This window comes from Phyllopteryx taeniolatus, chromosome 18 (genome assembly GCF_024500385.1).
Source record: "Phyllopteryx taeniolatus isolate TA_2022b chromosome 18, UOR_Ptae_1.2, whole genome shotgun sequence".
NCBI lineage: Eukaryota > Metazoa > Chordata > Actinopteri > Syngnathiformes > Syngnathidae > Phyllopteryx > Phyllopteryx taeniolatus.
Window position 1 is genome coordinate 18617041 of NC_084519.1, and position 17518 is coordinate 18634558.

The 17518-nt window shown below is 45.4% G+C and overlaps 2 protein-coding genes across 14 annotated transcripts in view; both read right to left on the reverse strand.

Moving 5' to 3' along the window:
• The window catches only part of LOC133468617 (steroid hormone receptor ERR2-like), a 105346-nt gene extending 99855 nt beyond the window's left edge, over positions 1-5491 (reverse strand). For 3 of the 13 annotated variants that reach the window (XR_009785537.1, XM_061754726.1, XM_061754741.1), the window contains exons 1-3: positions 4634-5491; positions 3694-3835; positions 1422-1562 (exon numbers count right to left, since the gene is read on the reverse strand). Coding sequence is in view for 10 of the 13 variants with exons in the window: in XM_061754726.1 (XP_061610710.1) it covers positions 1422-1562; positions 3694-3835; positions 4634-5161 (811 nt within the window). In the remaining 3 variants the exon portion in view is untranslated. Of the gene's footprint in view, positions 1-1421; positions 1683-3693; positions 3836-4633 lie in introns of all 13 variants that reach the window. The other 10 variants (XM_061754725.1, XM_061754724.1, XM_061754728.1 and 7 more) reach the window with 5 other exon arrangements.
• Positions 5492-6181: 690 nt separating this feature from the next.
• batf (basic leucine zipper transcription factor, ATF-like) lies at positions 6182-15724 on the reverse strand. Its single transcript, XM_061754744.1, has 3 exons — positions 15040-15724; positions 11562-11666; positions 6182-7282 (listed from the first exon to the last, which is right to left on the reverse strand). Exons 1-3 carry the CDS (start codon positions 15100-15102, stop codon positions 7061-7063), a joined length of 390 nt encoding a protein of 129 aa, XP_061610728.1. The 5' UTR covers positions 15103-15724; the 3' UTR covers positions 6182-7060.
• Between the last annotated feature and the right edge of the window lie 1794 nt (positions 15725-17518).

A 17518-nucleotide genomic window follows, 5' to 3' on the forward strand; every position in this document is an offset into this window, starting at 1 on the left:
TGGCCAAGTTTCACAAAAAAAAAAAAAAAAGGCAAAACACTGCTGTTCTGTTCCAAGGAATTCAACAATGGCTGGCATTGATCTGTTTTGCTTGCACTCCCGCACAAACAAGAAGAGGATTATCAGGAGCCTTGAAGACTCAAAGACGCAAAGCAAGTTTTGCCCGCTGTCTAATGTGGAAATATATACTATTAATATTATTCGACAAATCGGTAAAAAGTGGCAAATGCCACGGTGAAACTTGCATAGGTTTTCAGTCATGCAAGCGCTAGTAAATATTTTTGACTCATTATTCAAAATAGTGTCGACTGTGAAACGCTCATTTGCGGTCGTAAAAATGTCCAATAAAAGTGTTGTGGTCCACGCTTCAAAATCGTGTATTTGTAGCACGCCGGGTTTTGTGTGAACGGTGGGGAAAATATTAGCGCTGTAATGATACGCACGTTTGTGTTTTTGAGTACTGCGATATTCAGCTTGGACACCGTTTCGTTACAGCCTTAGAAAATCTCCATGCGTAGCTTCTACATCTTGCATGTAACATAAAGAAACAAAAGCAAACTGAAAAGCAGAGAGAAGGCAGCTCGAGTGAATCTCGCTGGCGGGTCTGGATGCTCGCTGCTAATAATAGTCCCGGGAAATGTTGTCAAACGCAAGGTGACCCGGGTTCAAGTGCGAGCCGGGTCAACACGCTCAGAAAAGCCGGCCGGGCGGCGCAAGGCCTCAGGTTAATCATCGGCCGACTGTAAACAAACTTTGGACTCCTCCGGTGCCAACATGCGCCCATCCTCTTCAGCTGTCTAATAATTTTCATGAGATCGCTAGATAAGATAACATTTTGGGAGGGGGCGGACCACGCTGTCATCACCGCTTCGTAAAGCGGACGAGACGGAACAAGACGGAAGTGGGGGTTGCGGACGCCCACAATTGATCCCATTGGGCAGCCATTAAACGCACAGACTTAAAAGTTGTATTTGTGCGGCAGACTGGAAACATTCGGGTTTGACAGAAGATGAATATGAGACCAGAGAATATTTCAGACTATTTCGAGGGATTTCCATGTGGTTCTAAACAGTAGAATCATCTTATATTGGATAAAAGTGGGCATGGGAATGAACAGTTGCAAATATTTTCTCTCACAAAATAAGAGTGAAGACTACTTTAAAACTATAATATTCTCAAATAAGATCATGGAGGACATGAATCTTTATCTCGCAAAGATGCAACTTAGACGATGTCAAAACGCTTCAATAAAATGTGTTTCGAAACAACTGAAGGATGTCATTGTCATTATTTTGTTTGACAAAAATCACAACTTCCAAAAACAAAACAAAACCGCAGTTTCTCTCAACTGAGTGAGCGCGAGTGTGCTGCGTGCAAAAACGCGCAACATCCAACCAAAGTTGAGCGTAATGACAGCGTACCGTACGTGACGATGAGGAGGACGAAGGGCCTGTTGCGGAGGAGCCGCCGAACGGAGGCGCCGTACGAGTAGCGCTCGGGCGGGACGCTTCGAGCCGTGGCCTGCGCCGTGGTGGGGGGGAGCTCGGGGCGCTCCTGGAAGACTTGACACAAAGGAGAAGATTGTGAACAATACGGCGTGGGAAAAGCACTCGCTGAATGTTCTCAACTCCTGTTTCGATGCCGGAGTCAGATTGAGCAGATGAATGCTGCCTGCCGGAGGTCTGTTAAAAAAAAGGAATAAAGACCACCACTCACGACATCTACACAAGCAATTTCACAAAAATCAGCAAGCAAAGAAGCAAAATGCGACAGCTGAAGGAAAACCGTTAACACGCGGAAACCCGTAAAACACGACTGCGGTCGCGTTGCCCTTCTCCGCGTCGCCATCGTGCACAGTATATTTGAATCCAAAAGCTAGTTTATTTTTTAGCCTTGTCGCGCGTCTTTTGACGTAGTATTGGAAATATCTGACGGCCAATAAAGTTATTTTTTTTAAAAAAGGGGGAAAAAATGGCGGCGGTGTGGGACAGACGACACGTAATGCCCGAATCGGACTACATGACAAATGTGCTCTCTTTCACGATTGCACTATGTCAGACTATGTCAGACTATTCCGATACCACCGCATCCCGTTTTTTACGATCATTGGGTTTTATCTTGTCAACTCAAATGCGACTCGTTACCGTGGCAACGACAACAAGAGTGGTGCACGCCCACTTTGTATTATAAGGGCAAAATGGGGGGGGGGAACGTGCGTTGGTGGTCACCGGTGCTCGGGACAGGAGAGGACGTCGGTTTAAGGCTCGCTTGAGGTACGTTCACGTCCTTTGAATACGATACGGCTCGCGAGCAGGCAACAAAAACGTTATGTAGCCTAGCAAGCTACCGCTAGCACTGACGGTTGTACGTAAACATGCCGCCGTTCTGTCGAATCATGCTCTTAGGTTTCGGTGTGGGTGAAGTCATTTCATTAAATTGGAAGTATTTTAATGACAGTAAGTTAGCAGCATTATTTCTGTCACGTTGTAATGCTGGTTTGACCTGACTGATTAGAACGCCCGATGTGACTAGAGCAGTGATTTCCCACCTTTATGGAGCCATGGAACATATTTTACAATTGGAAAATCTCACGGCACACTAACAAATGTCACAAATGTCACAAAAAGTGGATCCATTCATGACTCTATTTACTTCCTGCCATCTCATAGAAGACCATTCATTTGCTCTGTCTGTCACTATGCCTCGCTGCCATAAATAGAGGAACAAAGATACATTATTTATTGTAGATATCATTTTTGAGCAATTAAGTACACAAGCATATCCAGTAAATGAACAGGTCATTTAAATAGGCACATTCCTCCATTTTGTGATCGGTTTTTCAAAAATCCTGATTGTCTAAAGCCTAATATTAACGATCGAAATTGCGTCAGGAACACAAGCTAGCTCACTTGAGGTTCGTTAGCTTAGCCCCTGCGGGTCACATTTGTCTCAACCAGGAAGTACGGCGACCTTTAATGAACTAAAGGCTTATTGCGCTCTATTGTTAACAGTGGAACTTGCCAAATTGAAGGCCCTTTTCCCATACTTGTATGCCAAAAACTATAGCTAGCAAATGGCCGTGGTAGCCTTGCACGATAGTTTAGCTCGAGTCCACAGCTCGCTAACTAGTTCAGTAAATGAAATCTAAACTCATCTGAGCGCATGCTAAAGGTCAGTCACGAGCTTTCTCTTTAGTTTCTCCCTGCGCTTTTGATACAAAACTAGGAAAATATATATTCTATGGCCTTGTATGTTAATTCATCAACAAGGAATGAGAGTTAAATCAGTGCGAATGTGGAAAGAATGGTTGTACTCTGGCCTTTCTCCACATCACAAGTGTCCTTTTGTGTCGCTGAATGCTACCGAGCGTTCCCGCAACTTCGACACAACCGCAACGCCCCCCTGGCGGCAAGTCCACCTACAAGTGTATTTCTTTCAATGCAACCAACTCATTTGAATTCCGAATTCTGCGCTGAAACACACCAAAAAAAAAATTTTGATGGCTCCAGCACGGCCGCGACCCGAGTGAGGAATAGCAGAACGGAAGACCAGGGACACTTTTGTGAACATGTGAGTCAGCATCAAAAAGCAAAGCGATATTTTACAAAATGGATACACGGGTGCGCTTGCGGGTATCTCGATTGGCATGATTTCTTTATCTTAATCGCCCGGTGGACCTAATCTCTCTCTTACAGATGACGACGAGGATGAAGAGGAAGGTGGCCACTCCCGCGGTGATGTAGAACATGACGCCGATGTGGTGGGCCAGCGTGTCCACGTTGTCCACATTGGGCACCAGGATGGGGGGCACCAGGAAGCCGATGGCGATGCCCAGCTGCGGCAGCAAACCAAATATGGCATCATTTTACAACGTGGCACGGAAGAAAGATTTTACTGGAATAAACCAAACCCTAGTATTAAAAGAGCCAGCATCAGCCATTTGGAAGAAAAAAATAAAATGAAATGCCATACCTCAAATAGATGCCACCTTTTCCCCTTCACGTCAAAATTAAAGAGGCTCTTAGTTTACACTGCCTGTAAATACGGCATTTAATCTCGGCTTTGGGGGAACGTGTCAGCCTGGCAATTCCCAAATTGAGAACAATTATTCCACGAAATAAAATCTTTTCCTGAATAGACGCTTGTTAGGCATACAAATAAACACCTTGCCACTATTAAAATAATAAGACTAATACAAATTAAAATTCTTAATTTTTTCTAAATACTGTACTAGTAACATCAAAAAAATGTCCCACTTTATCCTTCAATGAGGCACACATTGTGCTGCTCATTCTGGTGTGCATGCCTTGGCCACCTGGGGGCAGTCTAAGACAGCCATACCTTCTTTTTACCTGAATGTGCGTGCGTGTCTGCGTCCTTGTGAACAAATATCTGTTGCTTCAAGGGTTCTAACACTGACGCGCATGTTAATCGTTAGCCCATCTATGGCGTTTCCCATGATGTGTTTACATTAAGGTTTGGTTTGAGTAAAGTTCAACTGGGAGTGGCAATAAACAGCTTGTAGCAGTTTACAGATTGACCCAAAACAAAACTCAAGGCACCACCGATGTGAGGCCACAAAAACAGCGAATAGGCGAGTTTTCCGGCCAAGTCCCGAAACGAGGCGGCTGACCTGGTTCCCGAAGACGCCGACGGAGCAGGCGGTGGACACCTCGTTGGACCCGAACCACACGGACGCGATCCGGGACGGCATGCCCAGGATGAAGACCTGCGCCAGGGAGCAGCAGAACTGCCCCAGGAAGGTGACGGCGAACAGGTGCGGCCGGACGCTGGCCACCTTCAGCCACGTGCCGGCGCAGTTGAGCGCCGTGGCGGCCAGGGCGACCACCCGCAGACCCTTCTTGTCCAGCAGCCACGTCACCGGGAAGATGAAGGGGATGTAGGTCAGCATGTAGATCATGGACATCCAGTCGATGGTGAAGGCGTCCACTTGGTAGAACTTGACGAAGATGTTGCTGATGATGCCGTACTGGATCCACTGGTACGAGTTGCACAGCGAGTAGCAGCTGAAGAGGAGCACCGTCGCCCAGCGGCGCTTGTACAGGCGCGTCTGCGGCACTTGGTCCCCGGGCTCGTTCTCCGGGGCTTCCCCCGAGCGCGGCTCCTCGCCGGGGGACTTCCCAGCTGGCTCCCCGCTCATGTCACGCGCGCGGAACAGCTCGCGAGACGTTCGCAATCCCGCGGAAAACAACTCTCAAAAGTCGTCCTCGTCGTCGCCGCAAAAATACCGGCGTGAATTGCAGTCGCATATGCTGGAGGGGAACACCGACACTAACTTGACTCGGCTCTTCCTTCCTTCAGCCTGACACCGCCGCACGAGCCGGACCCAAAACCACCCGGAAAACTGCTCCGAGCCGAGTCACGAGCGCCGCTCACAGTTGGGAGCACGTCCCGCATAGTGGAACTCACTTTGGAGGACTTCAAAGACATCCGGGTCGTTTGTTACGCGTGCTGACCGGAAGTAAAAAAAAAATAACCCAACCATTTGACTTTTATAAAAAAAAAAAAAAAAAAAACAGACGTTGGATATTTATGTGCGTGTGCGCGCGCCCCCCACCTTGTGGCTCCTCCGTGTACTGCACGTTAAGGACGCGAGGAGGGTATGAAAAGAATGTTAGAAAGAATGCAAGGAAGAATGGAACGTAGAAAAAAGGAAGCAAGTATGAAGGAAGGATGGAAGGAAATAAGGTCGGAAAAGAGGAAGGATGGAAGGCAACAAGGTAGTGTGAAAGGAAGCAAACAATTGAGACTTACTGGCACTTTTAGGGTCTTCACCAGGTCAACACACATTCAAACCCACACCCGGACTTGAAAAACCTCCAACGCCCAATTGGAAACGTTCACCTCACCCATGATTCAAAAGCCGAACTACAAACGCTATCTTGAAAACTTTGAAGGTGAGTGTGAATGCTCGTTCGTCTGTACGCCACGGACGGGCGCTGTAAAAAATGGATGGCTGGATAGGATATCATAAAGGCATTCCAACATTTAATAAATATTTCCTTTCGTCAAACTTTGGCTCGACTTTACATTCGCTTTGTCAAACAATCAAATCGGTCGGGAAAAAAAAAAAATCTCCTGAGTTTTGAGATCTACATTTACACAGAAAAAACTAAAAATGTAACAGACAAGCTTCATGACAAGCCCCCCCCCCCCCCCCCCCCCCAAAAAAAAACAAAAACATTTTACAAATGAATCATCTGCAATCAATGGTTCTTTGTCGCAGTGTAAACAAAGACTGCTTGGTGGCTCATCGGAGTTGGCGTATAAACAGCACACACAAGATTAGGTACACCTGCACATTTTGATGACAGCATTAAGTCGCCTCGTCTAGACAAGAGAACCAACGAGACTGCCGCATCGGAACCATAAACAGGAGGCGACCCGGCATTTATCTGTCTTTGCCTTGCAAAGGTCCTTGCTTTAGAGTACTACGACCTGAGTCTTATCTAGCTTTCCTACTGGAATGCCAAGTCATTTTGACATGTAGACTGGACCGAAGATAGAGCTTTGTGGAACACCGCGTTTTCTACTGTTAGGGTTAGCAATGGTCAGCAATTGTGCAATTTATGTATAGAGTATAATAGAAATCTGTAGTCTTGTGGAACACCATCTGAATCTCTCTAGAAAGTCCTTGGTTTACAGCAGTTACGTCCTACAACGGTAATACAATATCACCACAATCTTATCTAGCATTCCAACTGGAATGGCAAGTAAATTTGACAAAGTGGACCTAATATTGAGCCTTGTGGAACACCGTGTTTTTGCAATTGTTAAACTTATGTAGAGTATAATGTCAAAATGTATGCATCCTGTATAGAGAGCCTTGTGGAACACCATCTGAAGCTCTCTAGAAAGGGACCTCAGTTCCCGACCGCCACTTGCGATTGACTGCCGAGCATTCTGGGGTTGTTCAGGTGTACCTAATATTGTGACCGCTCGGGGAATAAACTGTTGTCATGGAAGGTGACACAATCTGATCTATGGTAATCCTCCGGGTCAGCTCCGTGTGTGTCTGTGAGAGGCTGGCTGGGTGGGCTCAGTGCTGGTAGTGTGGCACGGCGATTTGTTGGTGGTAGGCGGTGTGGTGGCGGTGGTGGTGGTGGTGAGGCGGGTACGGGAGGTCCGGGGTGCTCGGGGTGAGGCCCGCGCACAGGGGCTCGTGGGTGCTCAGCACCGACGACAGGTACTTGGCCTCCTCCGTCAGCTGCTTCACCTCCTTCCTTAGCGCAGCGTTCTCTTTCTCCAGGCTCTCGCTTTCCTGGGGAACAAAAGCAGCAGGGATTGGTCAGCTGTCGGTCACACGTGAAACAACCGTGACCCAAACTTTGTACTGCCTCTCGCGACACATACTCTTTATAGCCCACTTAAATGCAGCACATGCTCTGTGTGAGTGTGAGGTGCCTAAACTGGTCCGGCCTCCGACATGTCGGCATTTCTCTGCCTCATAATCCAAAATGTACCGCCTGATCTTTATCGTCGACTCAAAATCTGTGCCGATCTCAAATCCAAAGCGATGCAACGCTGCCATCCGCGGGCATCTGTTAGTTATTACAGCGGCTTATTCGTTTTCCAGACAAGCTGGGCGAGACCCTCTTCCGTGCTTACCTGTCGAAAGAGATACTTGCCATACATAATCCACGGTGGCAGTAAATGTCAAATAAAATAAAACAAATGTCCACGGCGATGAATGAGGTCGCAGCCGACCTTCAATGCTGCAATCCCTGGTTTTTCTCCTTTATGCCCACAAATTCCCGTTAATTTCAATGGAACGTTTCCAACGGGTTTTGCAACCCCAAACACATTTCACGGCACCGCGAGTGATCGGTAGAGCCGTTATCTGCGCATGCGCACGCAGGTTTTCTGCTATGAGTGAAGAAGCGCCACCTACGACCACAAGAACTGTCCTGATAAGGGGGGCAAAAAAACAACATTGAGACAGTAAACGTCAGCAGGGAGTGGCCACGAACAGCTCGAAGCCTCTTTTAGGAACAATTGTTTACAAACAGCTGCCTGTTGTCAAGTCAGTTGAGTTCACTGCCACTCACATTTAGTCAAGTCGAAGCAAAAACTCGGCTCGTCGCCGGGAAGACCCGGAAACCCGGTCACCTGCGTCTCAAGGCACCACGTATTGTTACATTAAAAATAGGATCAATCAATACGGAGAATAGATTTTTTTTTTTTTTTTTTTAGAAAAGTTGAAACGGTTCTTGTCTTGGATTTTACTAGATAGTACATTTGTATTATACAGGTCATCGTGCTTGTTTTTTTTTTTGCATTTGATGGCCCTGTTGGTGGATTAGAGCAGTTTGTATCATTTGCAACCAGGACGAAAAGGTTAAAAATCACCCGACATTTGCACATTTCCCACAAAAAAAAGAAAACAAAAAACCCGCTCAGGTGACTCATTGATGAGCTTTGATGTGAAGCAAGCAGAGCGAAGTGCCCGGAAGAGGTCGCCGAGTGGGAGTAGCGGGGGGAGAAATCTTCCACTGAGGTCGTAGTAAAAAAAAAAAGGTCATCGTCACACCGAAGCGTTTTATCGCTCATCTGCGGGTCGGCACAAGCTGCGGGCAAATCCCCGGCGTGTGCGTCACCTAACCAAATAGCGGGACGCGGGCCGCGGGCGCCTTTACAAGAAGTCGCTGCCCTCTTCCCTCCCCTGCGGCCGCCCCATTTTCAAAAGAAAATACTCCAGAGCTGACAGGAAGTCGCGACGGTGTCATCGAGAGGGAAACTACACCTTCCTGTTTATGTGGTGAGAGGACGAAAGTCAAACCGCAGCGAGGACGCTGTGGGCCCCCTCCCTCCGCGCCGAAGACTCGGGGCGACGTTGAAAAGGAGGCACCTGCATCTTTTGCTGCAGTCCCATCCCACCGAAACACTTCATCAATGAGAACAAAAACTAATGTCGGCTTTATCGGGTTTAGTCATAACATGGAAAAGGTGTAAAGCTATTTCATAATAGATTATATTATTTCAATTGATTTTTTTAAACTCCACGAGAGTTGCTATTTTTAAATTGTTATTCTTTTATTTCTTTTTTATTATTATTATTTTTGTGTGTTTCATATATAGTTTATTGAACATTTCTAAAAAAACATTTTTAGCCAGAATCATTGCTGCTCTGATTATTTTGTGTATCAATAAATCAATCAATCGAACTTTTTTATAAAGCGCTTTCATACAGTAAAGTTTCGTCTCCCTTTATTATTTTATTGTTTTTAAAAAAATAAAATAAAAAAAAATTCTGTCTGCATGTTGTGTGTTTCGTTTCCCGTATTTTCATTTTTTTTAATGATTTTTATATCATGTTATTATTTCCATTAGCATTGTCATACTTCGGTCCATTTATACATTATATTTGTTTTGTTCACTTTATTTTCACGTATTTTGTTATTTAGATTTCTTCCGACGTTGGCGTGTTGAGCTCCGATTATATGTTTTCAATGTTTTTGTCTCCTTTAGCTTCATTTGATTTCATTTCGAACATTGCTATTATGGCACTCTGTTTATTTTATTATTTTTGATTGTTTTGGATGAGCCAATAGCATGTTTCCCTCAACTAAATGTATTTTTGGGTATTACTTTCCATTAGCGTTGTTGATGTTTTTAGCGTGCCTAGCGTGTCACCAGACTTGCACGCTAAATACTAGCTAGCCATTGCGCAGCCTTTCTCAAGGGGGCGCTCCTGAGTAGATGTAATATCCTGGCATTAGCAGCCCATCGTCGTCTTTAGATTCTTTATAGTCGACAGCAAGGTGATGATAGTCGAGTCGACTGATCAATTGTGTAATGGACATTTTTTTTTTTTAGCCCCCAAATACAAGCTCACTCTCCTCGCCATCCCCGGGTGCAGTTCCCCCTCACCTCCCCCAACAGTAGACTAGTCGCTTCAACCCATATAACACACAAAACGATATCATTAAATAAATGACGCTTGTTTTTTTTTTGTGTGTGCTCAATGCTAATGTGTCGTACGTCTTGCTAATCTACGGTTAGGCCGAAGAAAAGCAGCGAACTGAGTAGAATCCTGGAGTTCTCTCATCCTCTCACTCAGTTTCAGTTTGCAAGGGAGGTGCTGGATACTGGCTAATGCCCACACGTGCTAATTTATTCGAGCAAACATTGCGAGCGGCGTCCAAGTGTGGCGCTCGACAGAAGCCATGACACATCGCCACATGGTCAGGTAGCATTATGTAAAGTGGGGGGAAGGAGAACATTGCTCCTTGGGCACTTACTTAGCAACTGTGAACTTGGATGTGTCCCCAGGGGAAAGGTCACATCTTTTGACGAGTGACATGCTAACATCCATCCATCCATTCATCCATTCATTTTCTACAGCGCTTGTTAGGTTAGCCTATCCTAGGAAAAGGTGGCAAAAAAAATGTCACTCTCCATCTAAGTAGAAGTACAGATACTTCTGTAAAGTCTCAAGTTTAAAGTCGAAAAGTGAAAGTTTTTTTGTTTTTTTTAAAGTACAGTCTGAGACGTACTTAAGTACAAAAGTAAAAATGCATTTGTACTATCAAAGACTGTATATACAGTACAGCATAACTTTTTTTTTAAACCAAAAGCTAGCTACCTAGCTAGCGTTGGCTCAGGCTTTTATGCTCTGAAAACGTGTTCCCAAAGCTTTGCTAACATCGTGACTCAATTTGCTAATCATAACAAATGATGCAACTTGCCTTCGTGTTGTTGTTGTTGTTGTTTTTTTCAGATTCTCCACAAATCATTCCTGTAGCCAGCTATGCTAACTAACTGTGAGTGGGTAACTGAAAAATCTTACTTGTATGTAGAGGTGCAACGATGAATCGATAAGGAATCGATTATTCAATTTATTGACAACTATTTTGAGAATCGATTAACCATTTAGAGACCTTGTTTAAGCTAACATTGCACAAATCCTGGGAAATTCAAATATTGTCTGATTTCTGTACTCCTCCAAGAAAGCAGACGCATTAGCTTTGTGTTTTTTCAAAATATGACATTTGCAAACATCTGATTTGACTTGAACAAACAATGATCAACATGTTTGTTACAGACCAAACCAGTAACTAAATCATAATTTCTTTGAATTTGAACTCATGTCCTGTTTTTGAATGAAGGGATAGACATTTCCAAATGTTTTTTTTTTTTGATCTGATTCATCGATTATTATAATGATAATTGTTAGTTTTTTCACATTGGCCAACCAATTGTTCCTGTCGCCGGCGACTCCATCAAACAATTCTCTTAAACGCGGCCCAATATGGGGAATATCTTGCTTTTGCGAGCCTGTTGCATCAACGTCGTTAATGCCGCCCGCGTGGCGCTGCTGTCTCCGGTTTCTCTCCGTTTCCGTCATTTTTACGTCGTACTTTGACAAAGTAAGGCACACAAAGTACAGATATCCGTTTTGAAATGTCAACACTCAAAAGGTCAATCAAAAGTACAATATACCTGAAAAGTCTAAGTGCATTCACAGAGCATTTGTACTTTGTGACTTCCTCTCACTGATCCCAGGCGACAACTTTGAAAGGCAAACTTGTTTGTCTCACCAGGTGGAGGCTGTCAGCCTTCTGAGTTTGCCGCATTCGGCTCTTCTGCGCCGCGATGCGGTTCTTCTCGCGCCGCATCACCTTCTTCACGTCGTCCGACGAGCTCTGCGCTCGCACACACACAAACAAAACGGAAAATCAGAAAGCCCCGCAGCAAAAGTGGATCTGGAACTGCCGAAGCAATCCCCGCAAATGCGTGCTTCGCTCTTCACAAATGTTCATGTTTGCATTTGGGTTTTGGGGTTTTTTTTTTTGTTTGGGTAGGACACGTAGACAAACGAGCATTCGCACTCACAATCATATCGAACATTTGGACTCTCCGGTGACGCTAATTTGCATTTTTGCAATTTTGCCCACACACGCGAGCACAGACAAACTTTTTCAAAGTGCACACGAGAACTGAGACTCGGCTTTCGCACAACGTTGTTCGTCACGATCATCCGGCCGTCCCTTTTCATGCCTTAAGATTCGACTTTCATTTGTTCCGTGAACTTTCTCATCACTTAAAATTCACAAATCATCTCGTCCATGGAAATGAACGCAAATGCCATGCATCTGTTCCAGCCTTCTTTTGTTAATGAGGAAAACTGTACTCTATGCAAAACATACAGTAATGACATCATTAAATAGAGTTAAAAAGAATGCAACAAGTTTTTGTCACACTGCACCAGTTGCATAGCTATTGTGCTCCTCCTTCGGGTGTGTCCGCCTTAGCCGGTATAAGACAGACGGATATTCTGTTCATTGTGACATTTCAACTCATCAGTACAGCACTAATATTTGTCATTCTACAGAATAATGGAAATTAGAAGTCAAAGCACAAGAACCGAACGACGGCTTGTATTTCAAAAGTCGCGTCATCCCGCCATCGAGACAATCAGCTTCCGACAGCGCTCCATGCGAAAGGCGCGGTTGTAGACGAGCACGACGCGCCCCCCGCCCGGCCACCTTGCTAGCGAGTTGAGTCACGTGTCAACCGAGCGCAGCGTTTCTGTGACGTGGAAATGAGCCGTTGCGGGGACGGGAAAGAGGGCGTGAGCTCGGCCTAACTGAAAGCCTCCGCCGCACAGGTCCAGCCTGTTAAATAAACCGCACGCCCTCACGCCCTCACGCCCTCACGCCCTCGGTCTTGATGAAGAAGCAGTCAAAACGTATTCATCTCCTTCAGCGTTCGCTTTTCAGGAAGAAACGCTGGACTTCATTTTAAGACGGACGCATATAAGCGTCCAATCCCAACATCCCGTGCCATCACGTTTTCTGTTTTATTTTTCATAATCTTTGATGTCCTGTTTTCGGGTGCGCAAGATCATTTGGGTTGGAAATGCTCAGGATGTCCTTTTTTTTTTCCTTTTTTCTTTTTTTTTTGAGCGATTCCATTTGGTCTTTTCCACCTTCCGCCTTTGAGACTGGCAAAATTCTCATTATTATGGGACATCGAAATGAGCTTTGCTCTGACTGGATCGCTCATCTTCCCCAATTTGAATATGGAAAACATCTTTGCTCTGATTGGTCCATGTGGGTGTCTATTGGAGTCTAGCAGCCAAACGCTGCCCTTCGATGTTTTACTTTGATTGCGAAGCACAATTGAGCAGAGCGTCGGATTGTTGGCCCGCTAACCGAGAACGTGAGCGGAAAGAGGGCGCGCGGAACATTCCGAGAGAAAGACTCATCATCCGCTCCCATTCCCGTGAATCGAAGCTGCTGCGATGATCGTCGTCGGGGACAATGAATGCAAGCGTGGCTATTTTCATCCACCGCTGTTACATCATCAAGTCGAAATGTCGTTAAGTATTGACGTAAAACGCAACATATGCATACTTCTACTGTAGACTGCATTTGTACGGCTGAGACTCGCTGGCTTCGAACCCAGAAATGCCGTGTCGCCGTGGGCGGCGACTTGAATATGAATTAGCGTAACTACGTCACAATGTCAGCGATTGCAAGCGCTTTTGCCGTTCGAAGGGTTTTTGCATCCAATTGACAAAGCCCAAAAATGTCAAATGGAAACGGGGGTCACAGACTCGTTTTGACCCACGTTCCCCAAAATGATAGCGCGGGACTTCAACATCATCATGTGCCTTCATTCCAATAGAAGCGTACTTGAACGTACCTCAACCTTCTCAAGTTACAAGCTGTCATCTCCATTTTTTTTTTTTTTTTTTTTTTTTTGCTTTGCGCTGCGAGACAAAACTCGAGTTATGAGCAAGCTTCAGATACTGGTGGGAAAAAAATAATAATAATAAACCGGAGCGATTAAGGTACGGTGATGCCCCGGCACGTAGGCAAGGAGAGCCACAGTCGCATCATCGTTTCTTGAACAGGACAAATCCAAATACAAAACGATGAGACTTGCAAGGAGCTGCCGTATGCCACAGCTCACGCCCAAACACTCACACGCAGACTCATCGGCCAACCCGACTGCAGATTCTGACATCGATCACTAGTACAGTACCAGTTTTTGCTTTTTATATTATTTGGAGTTGAACCAAAACATTCTCTCCGTAACCGTTCTTTATTGGAGTCTGTTGGACCATCAAGATGGCCACAATTCCAATCACATTTCTCCCAACATTTGCAATAAAGTCAAGTGATACATTCTTCCAGATATTGGGAGAAGTGTCATTTGAAATTGAAAGACTTTGGAAGTCAACCGGCGTCCGTTGTGTTTCACTTGAGACGTCCAAGGTTGAACAACCCCGCGAAACCTTCGACACTTTCAAGTGGAACTGAAAGATTTCATCTTAGCAAGCATCCAATGGATTACTGTTGAGTACTTTGACTGTTTTCGACACCCGGGCTTTTTAAAATGCGTCCTAAAACACGAGCTGTACACTGGAAGGTTTTTATGGTCGTTAAATTGAATCCCATTAAACCATAAAAATGGTTTTGAAATTAGAACAAGTCCTAAAACTAAGGAATAAAGTGAAGAATAAGTACTTTTCCCTTATTTGAGACTGTTGCAACGTTGTATGACAGACAGACAGACAGACAGGGAGGAATGTCACCATGTGGCTGACAACATTGCGTCTGCAGTTAATAGAAGCTCAATGACTTCAGTTAACAACATTTCCTTTCAAGTGAACAACAACTTGGAAGTACAAATCTTCATCAAGACAAAAAAAAAAAAATCAGTAAAAGCCCATCAGAGGGGAATATCGGATGACTCTGTGACAGCGGCACTCGCCACGCAAAGTGTTCCCGACAACTCGCGTGTCATTCACACGTTTGCCTTTGACAAAGGCCGCTCGGCCCGAGTGATAAATTCGAACACGGACACGGGAGAGGGGAGAGGGGAGAGGGGAGCGGGGTTGGGGGAGAGAAAAAAAACAAAAAAGAAAGAAAGGAAGGAAGGAAGGAAGGAAAGAAAAAGAAAGACGAGGCCCCACTGGAGTGGACTGGAGGCGAGTCACGTGTGTCGCGTGCACGCGCGAAAGGCTGGCGACGGCGACGGCGACGGCGAGCGCACTCGCGCGCCTACCTGCCGGCCTCCAGGTGACGGCGAGCGGTAGCCGGCGTCGTTGCTGTCCGAGCCCTGCGCCATGGCCGCCGGCAGCTGCGGCCTCACGACGCCACTTCTGCTTCCTTCTTCTGACTTTCGCTGTGTGCGAGACTTTGGAGCGCCGCTGACCACAATTTGCTGCAGCACTTGACGAGTCTTTCTTGCCTCTTTTCCGTCGCTCCTCCCTCCCTCTCTCTCTGTCTCTCTCTCTCTCTCTCTCTCAGCCCAATTAGAAGCTTCTGGTGCGGTTTCTGGTAAAAGAGCAGAAGGGGGCGAGGTGGTAACTTGAAGAAGAGTAGGAGTGGTGGAAACTTAACAGGTAATAGTGAAAAGTCCCGAAAAACAAGACACACACACACACACACACACACACGCGCGTTAAGAAAGTGGATTGCAATATTGCGAAAATAACACGTCGGAGATTCCCCTTCCTCTTTTTTTTAAAAGCTGAAACTGTGCACTTAATGCCGGAGGATGGAGGGCCGAAAGCCGGCAGCGGGCCTCGAGGGGATCCCGGACTCGTTCATATTCGCACATGTCCCTTTTTTCTCTTTTCCCTTTTCAAACCCCCTCCGAGTACAAACATGCACGTCAGGTCGACTCCGGACTCATTCCCGAGTGTCCGAACTTGTTCTCAGCAGGGTTCCCCAAAGAAACCTGCAACCAGTTTGCGAGGCCTGCAGTGGAGGAAAGTCAAATGAAGATCATTTCCAACTAATTGTGCGCAAGGACTGAGGCGTATGAAGTAGTCAATTGTGGAGGTCACTATTGATCATTAATGCGAGTTCGTCATTTTTCACAGCTAGCTAGCATTTGGCGCAGCAAGAACACTTTTTTTTTTTTCCCTTGACAAAAAAAGAAAAAGATCAGGAGCAAAACAGCTTTGCTTGGCAGAAAAAACGGTCCTCCTACACAAAAACATGTTCAACCATCACAGTTTTTTTTTTTTTTAACGCTTGGACACGGGCAGTCTTTTCCCAATATACTCGAGGAAAGCGGATTACGCGCACAGAGGCAGGGAACAATACAAATATTGGGTGTCTTATTTAGCTGAATAAAATGGCTGCTCGAGATGTGGAACACACAACGGCGCTGTTCATAATGTCACTTGTCACATGCTGGGGAAAACCCCTTGCAGAGGGGCGCGCACCAGAGACTTTGTGGCGCAACCCCAAAAAGTCAGCAAATCATTCGGCTGTAATGTGATCGAGAGCCTAATACGCCAAAATGTTGGGCCACGATTCCGTTTGGCGCCCTCTGTAGGCCAACTGCAGCGAAGGCCTTTTTTTATTTGTCGCCGAGCAAATGTTGGCACTCATTCTCATGTTTGCAAACCAGGCCTTTCGAACTCATTTCGGTCGTAGTTACGGTTTAAGGCTGTGAACCCGTATGAATGAATGACTGCCTCATATTATTACATATACACAAATTGACAAACAACTAGTTTTGAAATCAGAAGCCAGTAGCAGCTGCTCACCTACAGTATTATTCAAGTGGTTTTAAAAGGGGAATTGGTAACAAAAAAAATGCTTGGAATATGTCAATGTTTTAAAAAGCGAACACAGTTTGCAATTTTGGTATTTTAGCAAGAAACACAAAAGTCAGTGCACATGCTTTGCTCTCGCGGGCCACGTAAAACGATGTGGCGGGCCGGATCGGGGCCCCCGGTCCCTCAGTTTGACACCATCTTGTAAACCATCGATACCAGGGTTCTACCGCCGATCCCAACTAAGACGACGACCGAAACTTGGGTTTGGGGTTGTGGCGATATACCCCAACAGGCTGAGGCGCGTTATGTCGAAGTGTTTCGTGACGTCACGAGGCAAAAGGGCCCCCGTTTTGACATACCAGGAAGCTACTTTTTTTTTTGAACCCTCTAAATTGTCTGCCAAACTACAACAATCATTAAACAGTCTGCATAATTCTTTTAGAACCCTTTTACAACTGAAAAAAAAAAACCATTTGTTTGCTTGTCGTAGGTTTTCCCGGTTCGCTTTTTGTTGCTAGGCAGATTTGCTCACCTGTCTCCTCGGCGACCACAGGTGCTGCTGCCCATCACAACGTCCAAAAGCCTAAAGGAACGCCACGAAAACAGCAGTAGTGCATAAGGATTATGATTTTTGTTTTGTTTTAAATGTACAACTTACATTTCTGAAAACTGACACATACAATCCCTTTTATCATGCATTGAATTTTAAATGATGAATTGTTTACAACTATAAATAATTCACTATTCAATAAAAGAACTTAAAAAATACAAACAATTTAGGGTGGACAGCCGCACTAATTTTCTTTGGACGCTTGCAAATTGCTACATTCTGGTGGTAAAATCTCCATTATACCAATTATTGTTATATACAGTATGTTACTATGTACGCACATGTCCGTTTTTTCTTCAAGTTGAAATCTGTGGAGAAGACGTCAGTGTACCGTTCAAACGGTAAGCACTTGTCAACAA